Source organism: Miniopterus natalensis, chromosome 12, assembly GCF_054644295.1.
Source record: "Miniopterus natalensis isolate mMinNat1 chromosome 12, mMinNat1.hap1, whole genome shotgun sequence".
Taxonomy (NCBI): Eukaryota; Metazoa; Chordata; class Mammalia; order Chiroptera; family Miniopteridae; genus Miniopterus; species Miniopterus natalensis.
This window is the reverse complement of record NC_142092.1, coordinates 55291793-55307470: the sequence shown is the minus strand read 5'-3', so window position 1 is coordinate 55307470 and position 15678 is coordinate 55291793. Positions and strand designations below refer to the sequence as shown.

Here is a 15678-nt window from a genome sequence, read left to right as displayed (position 1 = left end):
TTCTAAAAGATTTTGATTCAGTTCCTACCCAATATCTATTACGTGCTAAAAATTAATCCAGTAATTTTTCTATGTATCATTTAACTCTTATAACCACCCTGCAAGATATGTGTTATCTTCCAGGAACAAGTAAGTTCTACGCCAGGGTTAGAACCTACATCTTCAAGTGATTATAATGCCAATCATCTGTAGAAATGTAAAATTATTCACCAAACAGTAAACACAACCCATGCTACTAGCTGAATACAAGGAAGAAGTACTGTGACCATGATGTTCTGCTGCAAAACTGGACCAGATGGAGAAGAATCATCTTTGGGGAATTTTTCTTCAGAAGAAAAAACTTTTTAAGAACAGTAATAGTAAAAGATAGTAAAGTACCCAGAAGGGTACGGAACACAGAAGTCAGGAAGGGCAACTGCTTTCTTTTGCAATCTCACTTGGTCAGAATCAGAAAACATGTTTTTCTGCCAGACCTATCTTAGCAAAACAGACCACATCAACTCACTTTCCAAGGGGAAGGATCATTCAGAAAGTCAAAGAGCTTTGTTGGTGGCCAACTGAGCTGTCTGTCACCAGTCTCCCGGACTAGACATCAGAGGCAAAGATGCTGTTGCTATGTTTTGCTTATTTGAACAAACAGGATACTTAAAATTTCCTACTTGAAGAGTGATTTCACTGACTGATTTATTTAACAAACAGGCACTGGAGGCTTTATTGAATGCGGAGCACTAGGTCAGATTTTGGAAGGAAAGAGAGGTAAGTAACGTGGTTTCCGATTTAAGAATGTGCATCCAATGGCAAGACAGGGCCTTGCTAAGAGTGAAGTACAAGTTCAGGCGGCGTGAACTAAAAGCCTTTATGGAGGAAGACGGAAAGTCCTACGCAAGCCTGGAAGCAGGAGAAATTCATTTTGAGGGGAGAGTTTAGTGGAGAGTTTCAAAGGTTACAGGCACCCGAGCACTTTCAGAGGTCATACTAGAGGAACATCATCTCAGGGTCTGCCAGGCAGGTCCCTCTGAAACATGGTCACACCTCTCGCTCATCTACTTCTGATTTCTGTCTTCCAGAATACATGAAGAAATGGGTCTACGGTTGCTAAGTCAAGAAGCAAGACTAACATGCGGGAAAACAGAGCTGAAATGACACAGTCTTCTAGGGAAACCTTTGGTTTGCAGAAATCCTTGGGGTTGATAAAGCTAAAGCTGTTAGTCATCCAAAAAAGGTGGCCACACATGCTCTGGCATGGGGGAAGGTTCTTCTTGTTTCGTTTCTTCTCATTTCCTTTGCTGGACACAAATACTCTCTGTGACTGTTTGCAGGGTTTTTAGCCACTGTGGATTTCACTGGTCCAGAAAGCTGAACAATTGTATTGGAATAACTAAAATGCTGGTGATTCCTCCTGAACTTAATGTTCTGCTGCTTTTTCCCCAAACTGGCGAAAAGAAAGAGATCCAAGTTCCTTAGAGTTCAGCCGCCTGAGGCTCCATTTGTATAAAAAAATTAAAAACATTTCAAAGTAAATTAAATTAGTGAATGTGTATTGCCTGAATAGACTATCCTTCTAAATTTAATATACCGAACATGACAATTTTACGAGCAAACTAAGTTAGAGATAATATATTTTTATGTTCCTTAAACTAGCAAAGAGACTTCAGAGCCATAAAGAATACTAACAAGGTATTGCATATACTTAACTTTCTTTTAAAAATGTGTACTTTTTGCTGGGCCAGTGTTGCTCAATAGTTGAGCATTAACCCATGAACCTGGAGGTCATGGTTCGATTCCTGGTCAGGACACATGCCTGGGTTGTGGGCTCGATCCCCAGTCAGGGGAGGGCAGGAGGCAGCCATCAATGACTCTCTCATCATTGATGTTTCTCTCTCTCTCTCTTCCTCTCCCTTCTTCTCTCTCTGAAAGCAATTATATATATATATATATATATATATATATATATATATATTTCTTCTTTTTTAAAGTGTTCTTTTTTAATGTGAGTGCAAGATTTTTTTTTTTTTAATGACTTCAAGGTTCCCTAGAAATGTTAAGTCTTAACTTTCACAGGCATTGCTAATAAATGGCACTATGGACATATGATTTCACTGGTATGCGTGACTGTGCCTATATGTGTGTGTGTGGTGGGGGCGGGGGGAGAGTGGAAGGAGGGACTGAAATAAAATGGTCTGTCTTTTAGAAAAGTCTAGTGAGATAAAAAAATGACAGGAAGTTGAAAGATGGAAAAACAAATTTAAAGAAGCTGCACTGTTTACTTTAGATTCCAAGACATTACAAGTGCTTCCTTGTTCACCAGCACAAAGACAAAGGTCTAGGACAACAAGGTTTTACATCACCTGAAAAATGAGAGCCCTGGTGCCATCCCTTTGCTACCTCACCTGGCTTCTGGGATAAACATGGCAGCGTAAGTCTAGCCCACTCGAGAACTGGGCTCTTAAAAGGAACGCTGTATTTGACGACCCCCTTCCTGCTGCCACCAGAATTTGGTCCCATGAATGACACAGTCTTGACATCTTTAGAGACATTCCTGAGGTTTATCAGCGTTCCAGGCAGAACTGAGAACTCGTTTTCAGTGTCCAGTTCTGTTTCACAAAACCCTTTAACTGAAAATGCATCCTACAGTGTCTTTTAGTTTCTTCTTTAGATTCTTTCCATCACACAAAAATCACCTAAAACTATTTGTGGAAGAATGCAATGAGCAGTGCACTCAACAGAGTCTTAACTGGAGGGCAGGGGGGAAGAAGTAAACCTTAACTTAGAACCTATTGCTAAGTCCACTGCACATTCTACTTTTGGCAGTTCACATGTTAATCTGGATCTTGGGCATCTCGTAGACCAGTGTGTCTCGGGATCAACTTTACAAAAGCCTACAGGGAATTAACATTTACTGAGGGCCTATTATGTGTCAGGTCCCGGGAAACATGCATCTTTTAGGTACTGAGGTCTAGTTTCTTCACTATAAAATTCATCTATTTTATTTTTATTTTTAAAAAAATTCATCTATTTTAAATGAACAGTTCAATGAGTTTTAATAAGTCTATGCATTGGTGCAACCTCCATCACAATCCAGTTTAAGACCTTCTTTCACTCATCCCTCCAATGCTCTGCAATCAATCTCTGCTCCCAATTCTCCAGCCCCAGCCAATCTCTGATCCGCTTCATCTCCACAGTTTTGCATTTTCTAGGAATTTCATAGAAATAGAACCATACAACCTGTAGTCTTTTGTGTCTGGCTTCTGTCCACTTAACATGACGTTTTAAAGATTTATCCATGTTGTTACATGTATCAGTCACTCATTTCTTTTTATTGATAATCAGTATAATTCCACTGCATGGATACATATAGCACATTTTGTTTATCGGTCAACTTTATGTGGGAGGAGACTTGCTGGTTCAGATGGTAAGTGTATGCTTAACTTTTAAACAAATGACCAAAAGGCTCCAAAGTGGATGTGCTATTTTATATTCCAACCAGTACTGTGAGAGGTTACCTTTGCCATCTGTATAGGCATGAGTAAAGAGTAAAGTGTCCATTCAAGTCTTTTTTATCATTTTTAATTGAATTGTTTATCTTATTATTGACTTGTAAAGGTTCTTTATATATTTTAGTTAAAGCCCTTTGTTCAGTAATTACTTTGGAAATATTTGCTTTCCATCTGTTGCCTGCCTTTTCATTTTCTTAATGTTGTCTTCTGAAGAGCAAAAATTTGATTTTGATGACGTCTAATTTATTCATTTTTTTTTCTCCTACTGTCCATAATAGCTCTCGTATTGTATCTAAGAAAATGTTCCCTAACCCAAGGGAAATTTTCTAGTATTTTTTCAGAAGTTTTATACTTGCAGCTCATTTTTTAATATTTACGATCTATTTTTTATTTAATGTTTGTGTTGGAACTGAGGTTGAGGGTCGTTGCTCAGTATTTTGCATATGGAAGTCCAATTGTTCCAGCACTTTTTGTTGAAAAGCTATCCTTCCCTTATTGCCTTAGCACCTGGGATGCAAATCAACTGACCACAAACCTGAGGGTTTACTCCTGGACTTTTTCTTCTGCACCACTGATGCAGGCATTTCTCCTTATGCCAATACCACACACTCTTGATTGCTGTAGCTTTATGCTAAGTTTGGACATCAGGAAGAGTGAGCCCTCCAATTTTTTTCATTTCTCACACTGTTTAGGCTGTGCCAGGTCCTCTGCATTTCCATATACATTTTATTATCAGTTTGTCCATTTCTACCAAAGGACAAAGCCTACTGGGATTTTGACAGATTACATTGAACATGGGAAGAATTACTAATAGCGAGTCTAATCCACAAATATGATATATATTGCATTAACTTAGTTCTTTATTTCTCTCCACAATATCTTGTAGTTTTCAGTGTACAGCTTTCACAGTTCTTGTGTTAAAATTTATTCGTAAGTATTTTATTCTTTTTGATGTATTATAAATGAAACTGACTCGTTTAAAGTTTTATTTTCAGATTTTACATTATTAGCATGTAGAAATATCAGAGTTTTTTTATATTGATTTTTATATCTTACAACTTTGCTAAATTCAGTAATATTCTAGTAACTTTTTTAGTAGATTACTTAGGATTTTCTACCTACAAAGATCACGCTGTCAACAAAAATTGTTTTACTTTCCTTTCCAATTCTTAGCCTTGACATTTGTATTTGAATTATTAGCAAACTTCTCTTCAGTACATTATGTGTTGAGACTCCTCCACCCCTGTCATGAATGCTTAAGTCAGGTTTTTGTATATGTTTCACCCTAATCAATGTCCATTTTTAACAGTGCATAATGTCCCCACCTATCAGTAAAAAATTCAGTTTCGGTAGCCCTGCTAACTTTGTTTATAAAATAGGGTTTGGGTAATTGTTTCGAAAATTTGAACTGCATTTTGCAGTCATCATTTAGAACAAAAAGGAACAGAAATGGGGAAAAGATAGCGCTGCCTCAATAATAAGCACGAGTCTCATAAACTTAACAGCGATTGAGACAAAGATGAAAATCATTAGCCGGGTGAAGGCAGCAATTCTGTCACCTCAATTAGGTGCTCATTGGACTTAATAAGCTGGTCAACCACAAGAAAGAATAAAACTAAAGCACACAACTTGGCATGGTGAAAATATAACATCAAAGACATGTCTGAAACACAAAGTATAATTAGTGATTCTATAATATGTGTTAGGTCTTCAGGAACACAACTACCTCTATGATAAGTTCAACCGTTGCCATACTTGAGCACAAATCAATTCACAAATAGACTGAAGAACACAGTGAACTCAAAATGTGGGAAATACCAAGACTTCATTTAATCTCACAAAACTTCTGAGAAATGTATGACGATTCCCATTTAGAGATCAGAAAACAGACACAGAAGTTTAAGTCCTCTGCTGAAGTTGTACAGTCAATAGTGGAGACAAAATTCAACCCCAAGTCTGTTTGGCTCCAAAAGCTCTAAATTGGGCCTCGTTTTCTGAGCAACCCAGTTCCCTGATGCGGACCCTCAAGCCCTGGCCTTGTGCCTGCTCAGGAAGCCTCTGGTTCCACACCTGCACGGCTCTAACCTCTGGACTTCCCCAGTGCCTCACAAGCTACCCTGCAACAGCTGGGGAAGAAGGTCTTCCTGGTTTACAATGTCCCAAAAATACCAGCCTCAAGGTGATTTTCCTTTAAGTTTGGGGGCAGAAATGCTCAGGAAGTTGGAATAAATATTAATGTTTTTAAGTGAGGTAATTCAGGTTTTTCTTCTCTGCTTCCATTTTGGGGCAGATGCATTAGAAAATGAATGCAGAAAAGTTACTCTAAAATCATTACATTGTGGACGGGTGATAAAATTCAGCCTTCTCTTTCAACACCCTGTCAGAAAAATTCTAACCCTTGGGTGCAGATGACTCAAACAAAAATCTTTATTATAATATGGTTTTGTAGGGGCTGGAGAGAGGGCCTGGGCTCTATTTCCATTGTGAGGACACAGACCAGAGGAAAGGAAGCAATACCCAAGCACTTCTCATTGTGCCCTAAGTAAACACTCACTCGATCACTAGAGGTGGTGTATTTCTAGGTTAATTAGAAAGCCTTTCAACAGGCTCTTTTCATGAAACAAATACAAATCTTAGCGCCCCCTGCACTTGGCAACACACAAAAGCCAGAAACAATCGTCTCAGTTCCTGATGTGACAAAAATAAGCCCTATGAGAAATGAGGAAGCCGACTTGCATAATTTTACCCTCTGATCAGCAGCCCTTTTGAAAGAGATTTTTACCCCCACAAACCTTTTATTTTACTTTCTGTACGAATCTGGTCATCAATCTCACTCCCCGAATAAAACACATATTTTACAGTCCGTCTACTGTTTATACACGAACAGCGATGGCTTGGAAAAGCATCGTAGTTGGCACAGTATTAGAAACAGCCTACACAACCAATGGACACAGTGGCATGGCCACCAGGCAGAACAGGAGCCAGGAACTACAGGTCCACAACCTGTTGCCTGTTTGTAAATAAAGTTTTATTAGAATACAACCATGCCCATTTATTGACGTCTATAGTGGCTTTCTTGCCGTAAGGCAGAGGTGAGGAGCTGCCATTGCCACTGAGACTATCTGGCCCACAAAGTCCAAACTAACTGCTATCTGGCCCTTTACAGAAAATGTTGGTCAACCTTTGGGATAATACATTTAAAATAATATAAAAAAATACCCTTGGTAAAATGTTAATTAAAAAAAGAGAGGAGATACACTATGTCATGTATAGTGTCATCACAATTACGTAAATCAGCAATTTTCAAAGAATGTGCCGCAAGAATTTTTAAAACATGCAATATCTGACTATTTAGTCAGGGGCACTGACCTCTTTTTCCCTTTGATTGTCAAATAAAAAATGACAACAGCCAACACAATAGCCACCCAGTGTGAATGAATCAAAATCATACCTATTTTTTTTGGTCAGATCAGCAAAAGAACATATTTTTGGGTGTGTCACAGAACTTTAGTAATTAGGTTTATATGTTCCATGAGATGAAGATGGTTGAAAACCACTGATGAAAATTCAAAGGAAAGTGGGCATAAAAGGGACCAAAAGTGTTAAACAGTTGGATTATGGGTGATTTTTCTTACCCCATCTGTAATGGCCTTACATTTCCTTTATCATAGAAAAAACTGAGCGTTAACGTAAACGCTCTTTTAGTTCATGCCTGCCTTGCACGCGTGGGTGTGACTAAATCCGCCGGCCGGCTCGGCCGGGGCCCCGTGCACGGGCACGCCGAGGGCGGGAGGGGGCAGCCAGGCCGGTACCTTATGCTCGTCTCGAAGGTGGCTGTCCAGCTCCTCCGTGTGCTTGGCCTCGTAGTAGCAGAGCTGGCATTTGTAAGGTTTCAGTTCATTGTGCTTTTCTATGTGTTGCTGGAGGCTCTCGTCACTGGAGCAGGTGAAGGTACACTTATCACAGCGGAACACCACTCCCTGCAAGTACTTGGACAGCTTGGAACGGCACACTTCAATGGGGACCACGCGCTCCTCTGCGGAGACAAAGTGAGCGGGAAGAGGGGGCTGTTACTGATGGCGAGCAGACACTCTTCCTCCGGAATATGAGGGGAAACTCACCCAATTTGGCTACTTCTTATGATTTTGGGTCCGTGAACTGCACACACAGACAACACCCTCCTCCCCTCCAGCCTCCAACATAACATACTCCTGGATACAAGTAGGTGTTTTTACATCCAAAAGCTCTTTGTGTACTTAATACCCAGCATGATCTATAAATAGGGGTCGGCAGGCTGGAAGGTGCTTGTTAGCTTCTGAAACCTAACAAACTATTTTTGTTAGGTGATGAAAGGAGGGGCAAGGAACGGGCCTTTCTTACCAACATTAATGATGACCGACAGCAACCGATTCCTACTTTCTGGTCAAGTGTTACTTAGGTGGACTTACCGATGTCTTTAAGGGGGCAGGAAACTGACATTCCCCAAGCACCTATATGCTACACTGTGTGCCTTTCCTTGTCACTCTACTAGGCTGGAGTTATTCCCATGTTTTACAAATGAGTAAAAGTTTTTTTTTTTAAATGTTTTTTATTGATTTTAAGAGGGAGAGAGGGAGAAATAGAGAGAAACATCAATTAGCTGCCTCCTGCATGCCCCCTACTGGGGATCGAGCCAGAAACCTAGGCATGTGCCCTGACCGGGATTGAATCTGTGCCACATCAGCCAGGCAGGAACAGAACTCTTAAGTAACTCTTTGAAACTCATAGACATTGACATTGGCCAAGCTGAGATCTGTATCCCCACATCCGCCAAACTGCAAATCCGGGACGTCCCATCATTTCCAAACTCCATACCTGTCCCCTTCCAAGATGTTCTCAAGGGGACAGTTTTCCTTTCTTGAAACCCAGGGAATCTCTTGTCAAACATCAAATCTGGAAACAAAGAAGCCCGTACACTTTCATTCACTAAAACTCCAACTCTAGCTGTGAGGAGCTCGCAAATGAAAAGGCTGCAGGCAACCTTCGGGGGTGATGGGGGGGGTGGGAGATGTGGAGGACTGGTGCCTTTTCAATCCCTAATCTGATTGTTACGAGGGGAAAAAAAGCAGAGGAGGATTTGGGCGCTTTCCCTGCGAACATACCCAGCGCCGCAGGGCTGGAAGTGAGTGCATGCCTGTTTACGTTGCACTCTCTCGCCCTCATGTTTAACTGCTCAAATTAAATTTCACACCAGTCTGCCCAGAGTATCGGCGCACGCGCCAGATACCCATAACTGGGATAAAATTAAAATCTGTGCTATTTCTGCAAGGATCAAATATAGTGAGTGTTTTCACGCTGTCTGGATTTCAGAAGACGCCTGTAAGTTTACAAATGGACTCACACAACATGTACTTATATTATTTAGGAACAGCGATGTATTATTAAGTCGAGAAAGCGTGATTTATGCTCAGAGCCACTGAACAGTGAGGCTTCCCGGGCATCGGTACTTTGTGCGCGGGCGGGACTCACCAGGCCAGCCCTCCCTTTGTCGTTGGCCTGTGTCGGGCCCCTGGGGGATTTTCCCCATCCAGTGCCATGCTTTAGTCTCAACCACCACACTCTCCCTGCAGGGCAGTCACTGCCTTGGGAGCCTGTGAATGCAGCGACTAATTGGCCAGCAAAAGAGCTGGGCAGAGGGAGCGTGGAAGGAGGTGTCTGCAACCTACTCCCTGGAGCTCTAATGCATATGTTATTTCCCTATACAAAGAGCCAGTTGCTTATTTAGAAATATAAATATTTTTAAACCAAAGGATAGCAGACAGTTAAGAAACACATGATTCAAATGTAATCCACACATTTTCTTAGAACAGCAAATGTTTAACAGTCTTCTAACCATTCAGTTCCATGGTTGGTGTAGACAAAGGAGAAAATGCTTTGGTGTAAACCAGTGAGCCTTAAGAGAGAGCACATTGCACAATGCTTTGCTCTTCTAACCCGAGGTTTCTCAAGAGTAGCACAACAGGCATGTTGGGGCCAGGTAATTCTTTCTTTATTGTAGGGGGCTGTCCTACGCATCATAGGATGCTGATCAGCATCTGCTCTTTCCCAGTTGTAACAACCAAAAATGCCTCCAGGCAAATGCTCCCCAAAGAGGCAAGATGGACCCTGGTTGAGAACCACCACTCTATGCACCGTGCCAACAAATAGCTCTAGCTGCTCTGGGTAGGACACGTGTAGCCACGCACCATGAACAAGCTGACGCCAACAGCAGGAGACAGGGTGCAGGCTGAACCAGGGGGACACCACACACTCGGGTCCTGGGAAGTACTGACATGGACTTTTCTGGCACTTCCCTCGAGACTGCATCCACCTTGCTCTCTCTGTGTTTGTCCCTAACTTGTATTTTGTCATTTCTTCCACTTTCATGCTTTGGCTCTGGCCTGTGCCGTGTGCCCTGGGTCTGTCCGCCTCAGTGGACAGTTACATTTTCCATATGACGATGCCTCAGACACCTTGAAGACACCCTCCCGTCTTCACTTCTCCTCTGTAAATAATCAGTTCTTTCAAACTTGTTTTTCATAGGTCTCCTTTTCAACTCGTCTACCACTCTGGTTAGTTTCCTTTACAGTTGCTAGTTTCTCTACATGTCTAAATGAATTTTACACAGTCCTGAGCACTCAGAATAATGCCTTGGAGTTTAAATGAGTGATTAACGTGAGCAGCTGCTATGATTTATTAAGTGCTCACCACGTTTCGAACGCCGTTAGGTGCTCTACCCTCACAGCTATGTCTTATTCTCCTAACACTCTGCAAACTCAGTTTTATCATCTTCAGTGTATTGACGTGGAACCTGAGAACCGATCTGTTCAGCTACTTCCTCAAAGTCCCTCCTCTAGTTTGGTACAAAGCTGTAACCTGGGAGCACTTGTCTCCTGACCTTGGCCAGCACTCTCCCCCTTCACCCCTGAAAAGAACAGGGAACATCCTATCTGCATGTAGCAAACTGATAAGCCTCTCATTCATAATCATTTACAAAGGCAAAAGCACCCTGGCCAGTGTGGCTCAATGGTTAGAGCATCCGCACATGCACCTAAAGGTCAAGGGTTCGATTCCTGGTCAAGGGCGTGTGCCTGGGTTGCAAGCTCGTACCTTGGTGCCAGTTGGGGCTGGTATAGGCGAGGCAACCAATTAATGTGTCTCTCTCACATCAATGTTTCTCTCTCTCTCTCCCCCCTTACCTTCCACTCTAAAAATCAATGGGGGGAAATCCTCAGGTGAAGATTAACAACAAAAAAAGGCAAAAGCTATATATGTCTAAGGCAATCAAATCTATCTGAATTTCTTTCAGTATCTTCTGGATTTGATAGAAGGTGATTTCCCTGCTTACTTACTCTGAAATGTAGGACTTCCCATTTCCAAACTAAGACATTACCAATATCCCAGGTTTCTTAGTTATATGGATTTTCACCAACATTAATTTTAGGAAAATGTTAACTTTTTCTTTCTAAAATCATAGCTAACATGACCAAGATTAAAAATAAGAAACAAGACAGATTTGAAAGGTGGGCAAATGACGGACAGCGTTTTCTGAATGAGGTTATTCATGACTGAGGAAAGTGAAGGACATAAAGTTAGAGACTGGACGATTTCCAGGTATGGATGGAGCCTGGTCTTGGCAGCAGAAGCTCAGCACTCAGGACTTGTTTCTGTGGGGGCAGCGACAACTGTGGGTCTTTCTTGACTTCACACCTCTCCAAATTACCTTGGGTAAGAAATCAGGGCCTGAATCACACTCATTGTGACTCAGCTTCCAGAGCTGGCTGCAAAAATATTATGACTTCAGCGGTCCAACTACAAGACAGATTGTGTCTCGCATCTCCTACTCAAAGATGCTGGGTGCTGCAGCTGGACACAGAGCCCAAGAGGCTGGACCTCCGAGCGATGTACAAGGAAGCACGTGGGCGCTGAGGTGCCACAAGGGCTGAGAAGTGTGTGCTGTCAGGCTCCCAGGGTGCTCCATGGAAAAACCTGCAGAACTGCAGCTACAAAGTGGGGTCACTTCTGCTCAACACAGCGAAAACCACATCCCTGTGGAGTCCGGCATCACCAAGTAAAAATTCTTCCTGAAAGGCAGACCGCAACGTGCCTGGGTTTCCTCCCACAATGTGCCAAGACCAAGTGAAGCAGAGAGAGACTTGGAAGTCATTTGCTCCAACAAACTTCATATGCAAACGATCCCATCAGAGCACCCAGACCCTCTCTGTGCCAAACCAAAGACGCACCCATTACTGCCTCTCAACCAAACAAGCAAGGGTGAGTGCTAGAAAGCCGTTCAAAATACAACAACAGTTTCTTTTAAAAAAATCACCCCTAACATAACTATAACAAGACACATAAACATAAGCACAACAACTCCTGGTGAGAAGTTATTAAGTTTTGATGTGAGCCAGGTCATCCTCCTCAAGCCAGAGACCTGGGAACCGCACCTCTAATCCGAACAGGCAAACGTATTTGATGGGGATGGAAGGGAACATGTAATTCCGCTGAATAAAATGAAAGACTGGCATTCTCACTGTAGACTTTTTTCTCAAGAAAAGTGACACTAATTGGGTAAGTGAAGGGAGATTAGTTCTGGTCCAAAAAGACACCCACCTGCAAGTTTCAGTTACATTTGGTATTTATCTGAGTATTGGGGTTACAGGTTGGGAAACAGAAACTTTATGTTCATATGCCAACTGGAGAGCAGTGTCAGTGAATTACGCAGCTCCATGATTATAATGTAAATATTTGGCAAAACTGTTTCATCCTGTAACTCGACCTGTGCCCAAGTTTTCAGGTTCACTGCAGGTGCCCAAGGTACATACAGGCAAAGCTCCCCGTGAGACATCCTGCTTCCAATGGCGATAAGTTCAATGGAAATCAACTTGTGAAACTATGCCTTTGTTCACCGTCACTCTTCTTGCTGAAGTTCAGGTTCCTCCAGCGCATAGGCCTTGCCTCTCTTCATGGCTGTATCCCAACCAATGTTTGCTGCGTGGATAAAACCCACCTAAAGTCCTACCACCAACTTTCTCCTTGAAACAGAAGCCTCAGGGCTTGATGTTTCCCTCAGGGCTGACCTCACCAAGTGTTGATCGACCCAAGTTCTAGTGCTTCGAAGAGATGGGTTTACCAATCCTTGGCTCCTATCTTTGCTAAATTAGCATTCATCAGGGGTCTCATCAGCCCCCTGGCTTCCCATCTGTCTGCTGAGCGAAGCTCACTCCCACACTGGTAGCCAAACCCTCCATCACTTGGCTGGAACATCCTTTTTCCAGTCTTGCCTCCTAGTCCCTCCAGGATCCCCTCAGAGCAGCTGAATACCCCTCCTCTTCTGTAAACCCAGCCTGCTGTCACTCACCTGAGTGGTTTGTTAAATTTTTCCTTCCCCCTGTGTAGTAAGTTGTGTCTCACAAAAATGTGTGCCCACCAGGAACCTACAGTTCTGTAAGAATTATCTTTAAGGTACCTTGAATCCTTTGTGAAATGACCACAAATAACTACACGGAATTCGAGAACGAGTCATTTTCCTCAGCCTCAGGTTTCCCGTATGTGAAACAGGACTGTAATTAACAGGATTATCCTTCACGTGCTGTTGGAGATGAAGCGACGCTGTGCGTGTCAGGCAGTTTGCCAAGTGCGATGCTGTAAGGGTGAGTTTGTGGCCACTGGTCTTTCATCTCACTCTGCCTCCCCCTTCCTTGAGTTCTCAGCTCAGGGAAGGAAAGTCATGGAGCTCATTAGGCATCAAGGCTCTGATCCTGCCAGGCGGCAATATGGGATAAGAGAAGGAATCAACCACAGACGTGAGGTCTCACTGTTTCTGTTTGCTCGGCAGCAACACTGCTCATGGCCCCTCCCCCAAGCTTGAGGGGGCACAGAGCCACTGCGACACATGGGCCTGGGGACCTGAAGCCAGGTGACTGAGGCGGAACACCAGGTGGGACCACTCGGGCCAAGAATTTCTGCCTAATTGTTCCTGCGCTGCTTTTCCTAGCCTGCAGGTGGGCGTCCTGACCTCAACGATCTCACGTCCCATTCGAGTGCCATGGAGAGGAGGGAAGTCTGAGGATGCTAATGGTGAGCCTTCTCTGGGGTTTGCTGCAGGGATGGGTGAAACGTCACAAAAAGCATGGGCCAGAGGCAGTGGCTCTGGGGAAATGTTGGAAACGTTGAAGGTACCCTGAAATACCTAGCGTTTCAGAGTGAGGAGCATCTTGGCAGGAGAGCGGGACACCACCATTGCTTTTGAGGTGCATGTGGCAAAGACTGAGAGGCTTCCCAAGGTTAGAGACAAAGGAAGGAAGGTGGTAAAGAAAAGGAAGAAAAAGGCAGGAGAGAAGGAACAAAGGACAGACGGAAAGATCAGTAGATGGCAAGAGAGATTGGCAATGCATGTTCTAGTCACCTCCAGCCTGCATCTGCTCAGGACAGAGTCGTTTCATATAAACATATTTGTCCTTCCCATGCAGAAGCAGCCTGTTACTACACAGTGTTTAAACTGGCCGAGAGTAAACTCGACTCAAAGGAAAACCCAAGAGAACTTAAAAGAAGGATCCCTGTTTATAAACAGGAACCAACATTCAGGGACACCCCGTGATGCCTCCCTTAGGGAGCACGCTTACATTTCACACGTGATCTCACAGGCATGACCGTCATCTCCTTTTGCAGATGAGAGGTTCAACGCAGGAGGCTTTAAAACCGGAATTTAAATCCAAAGCTTATGGGTTTTCTAGTATATAGTGGCCCACTTGGATTCTTAAGATTTGTCTCTAGCCATTTCAAGGGAAATTCCCCGGTCTGCCTTGGAAATCATTTTGGTCTTCCTCCAAAGAACTGCTTACAACATGCCGCTCTTCCCGTTTCAGACCGAGTCCTCAGCTGCCCATGCTCTTCCGCACTCACTCCTTCCTGAGCAAGGCTGTGAGAGCCGAGGACGGGGAATATAAAACTCCCGGATGCGCCCGGCAGGCATGGCTCAGTGGGTAGCGTTGACCCATGAACCAAGAGGTCAAGGTTCAACTCTCAGTCAGGGCACATGCCCGGGTTGGAGGCTCGATCCCCAGCAGGGGGCGTGCAGGAGGCAGCCGATCAGTGACCCTCTCTCCTTATCGCTGTTTCTCTCTCTCTCTCTCTGAAATCAATAAAAGCATATTTAAAAACAACAACAAACAAAACAAACTCCCGCATGCTGGGGAGCCCTGCAGAAGGGGTCACTACAGAGTCCATCACCTCCACCGCCCTCCAGGTAGAGGAAATCCTCTGGGCAAGAAGGTTTCTCTCTATCCTGTTGACTGTCACTGTGGTTATCACCGTGGTTTCTTGCCCGGGGATAAGGTGGGGAACAAGAGACCAGGGCCAAGGTGCCTCTGCCACCTTGAGAGCACATCTTAGAATGGCACCTGTGCCACCCTCCCCCTGCACCCCAAGAAAGCCGAGTTAGGCAGGTTACCTCGGTGCAGCACGATGTGGTCAATCATGTTGCGTTTGTATTTGGTGTGATAGAGGCAGAGGGGACAGCGAAGGTCTTTGGGGCCCTCCTCCGGAACAGCCGAATGCCCAGCTTCCACGTGCATAGTAAAAGCAGATCTGGCAGAGAGGCAGGGAGACGGGTGATGAGCGTGACAGGGATCACTTCACTTACACCCCGCTGCTGGCAACCTCACTACAGGGCTTCCCGGTGTGACGCCCTCGCTCAAGGGGCCAAAGCCGCAGACATTAATCATGTTTGCTGACCACGAGTCCCCGGGTCACTCATCCAGTAACTGAACATGATCCTACGGTAGTCACTCCTTTTTGGAAATTTTGCCACGTGGCTGGGTTCAGACTTAGTATAAAAAGAAATAAGATTCCCCCGCATACTTTATTCTTTTCTTTAAAAAGTATAGTTAGCATAACATACAGTAGTTTTAAGTCTACAATATAGTGATTCAACACTTTAATCCCTTACAGTGTGACCGCCCCACTACCTCCAGTAATCATCTGCCCCGTGCACTTACCACAATATTGACTATACTCCCCTTCCCCTTGTCACCCATCCCCCCACGCCTCTGGTTTCTGTTTCGATGAGTCTACCTAACACTTTATTCTTGAAAATGAGAAATTGCCTACTGAAAATATGACAACAAAATCCCCACGAGAACGTATTTCTCATCATGCTTGG

At 43.7% G+C, this 15678-nt stretch overlaps 1 protein-coding gene across 10 annotated transcripts in view; it reads right to left on the bottom strand.

Annotated features, from left to right (window-relative positions):
• Positions 1 to 15678, bottom strand: part of ZNF462 (zinc finger protein 462) — a 132021-nt gene that overhangs the window by 14357 nt on the left and 101986 nt on the right. For all 10 annotated transcript variants that reach the window (XR_015715415.1, XR_015715416.1, XM_087822802.1 and 7 more), the window contains 2 exons: positions 14968 to 15104; positions 7310 to 7533 (listed from right to left, as the gene is read on the bottom strand). Coding sequence is in view for 8 of the 10 variants with exons in the window: in XM_087822802.1 (XP_087678928.1) it covers positions 7310 to 7533; positions 14968 to 15104 (361 nt within the window). In the remaining 2 variants the exon portion in view is untranslated. The remainder of the gene's footprint in view (positions 1 to 7309; positions 7534 to 14967; positions 15105 to 15678) is intronic.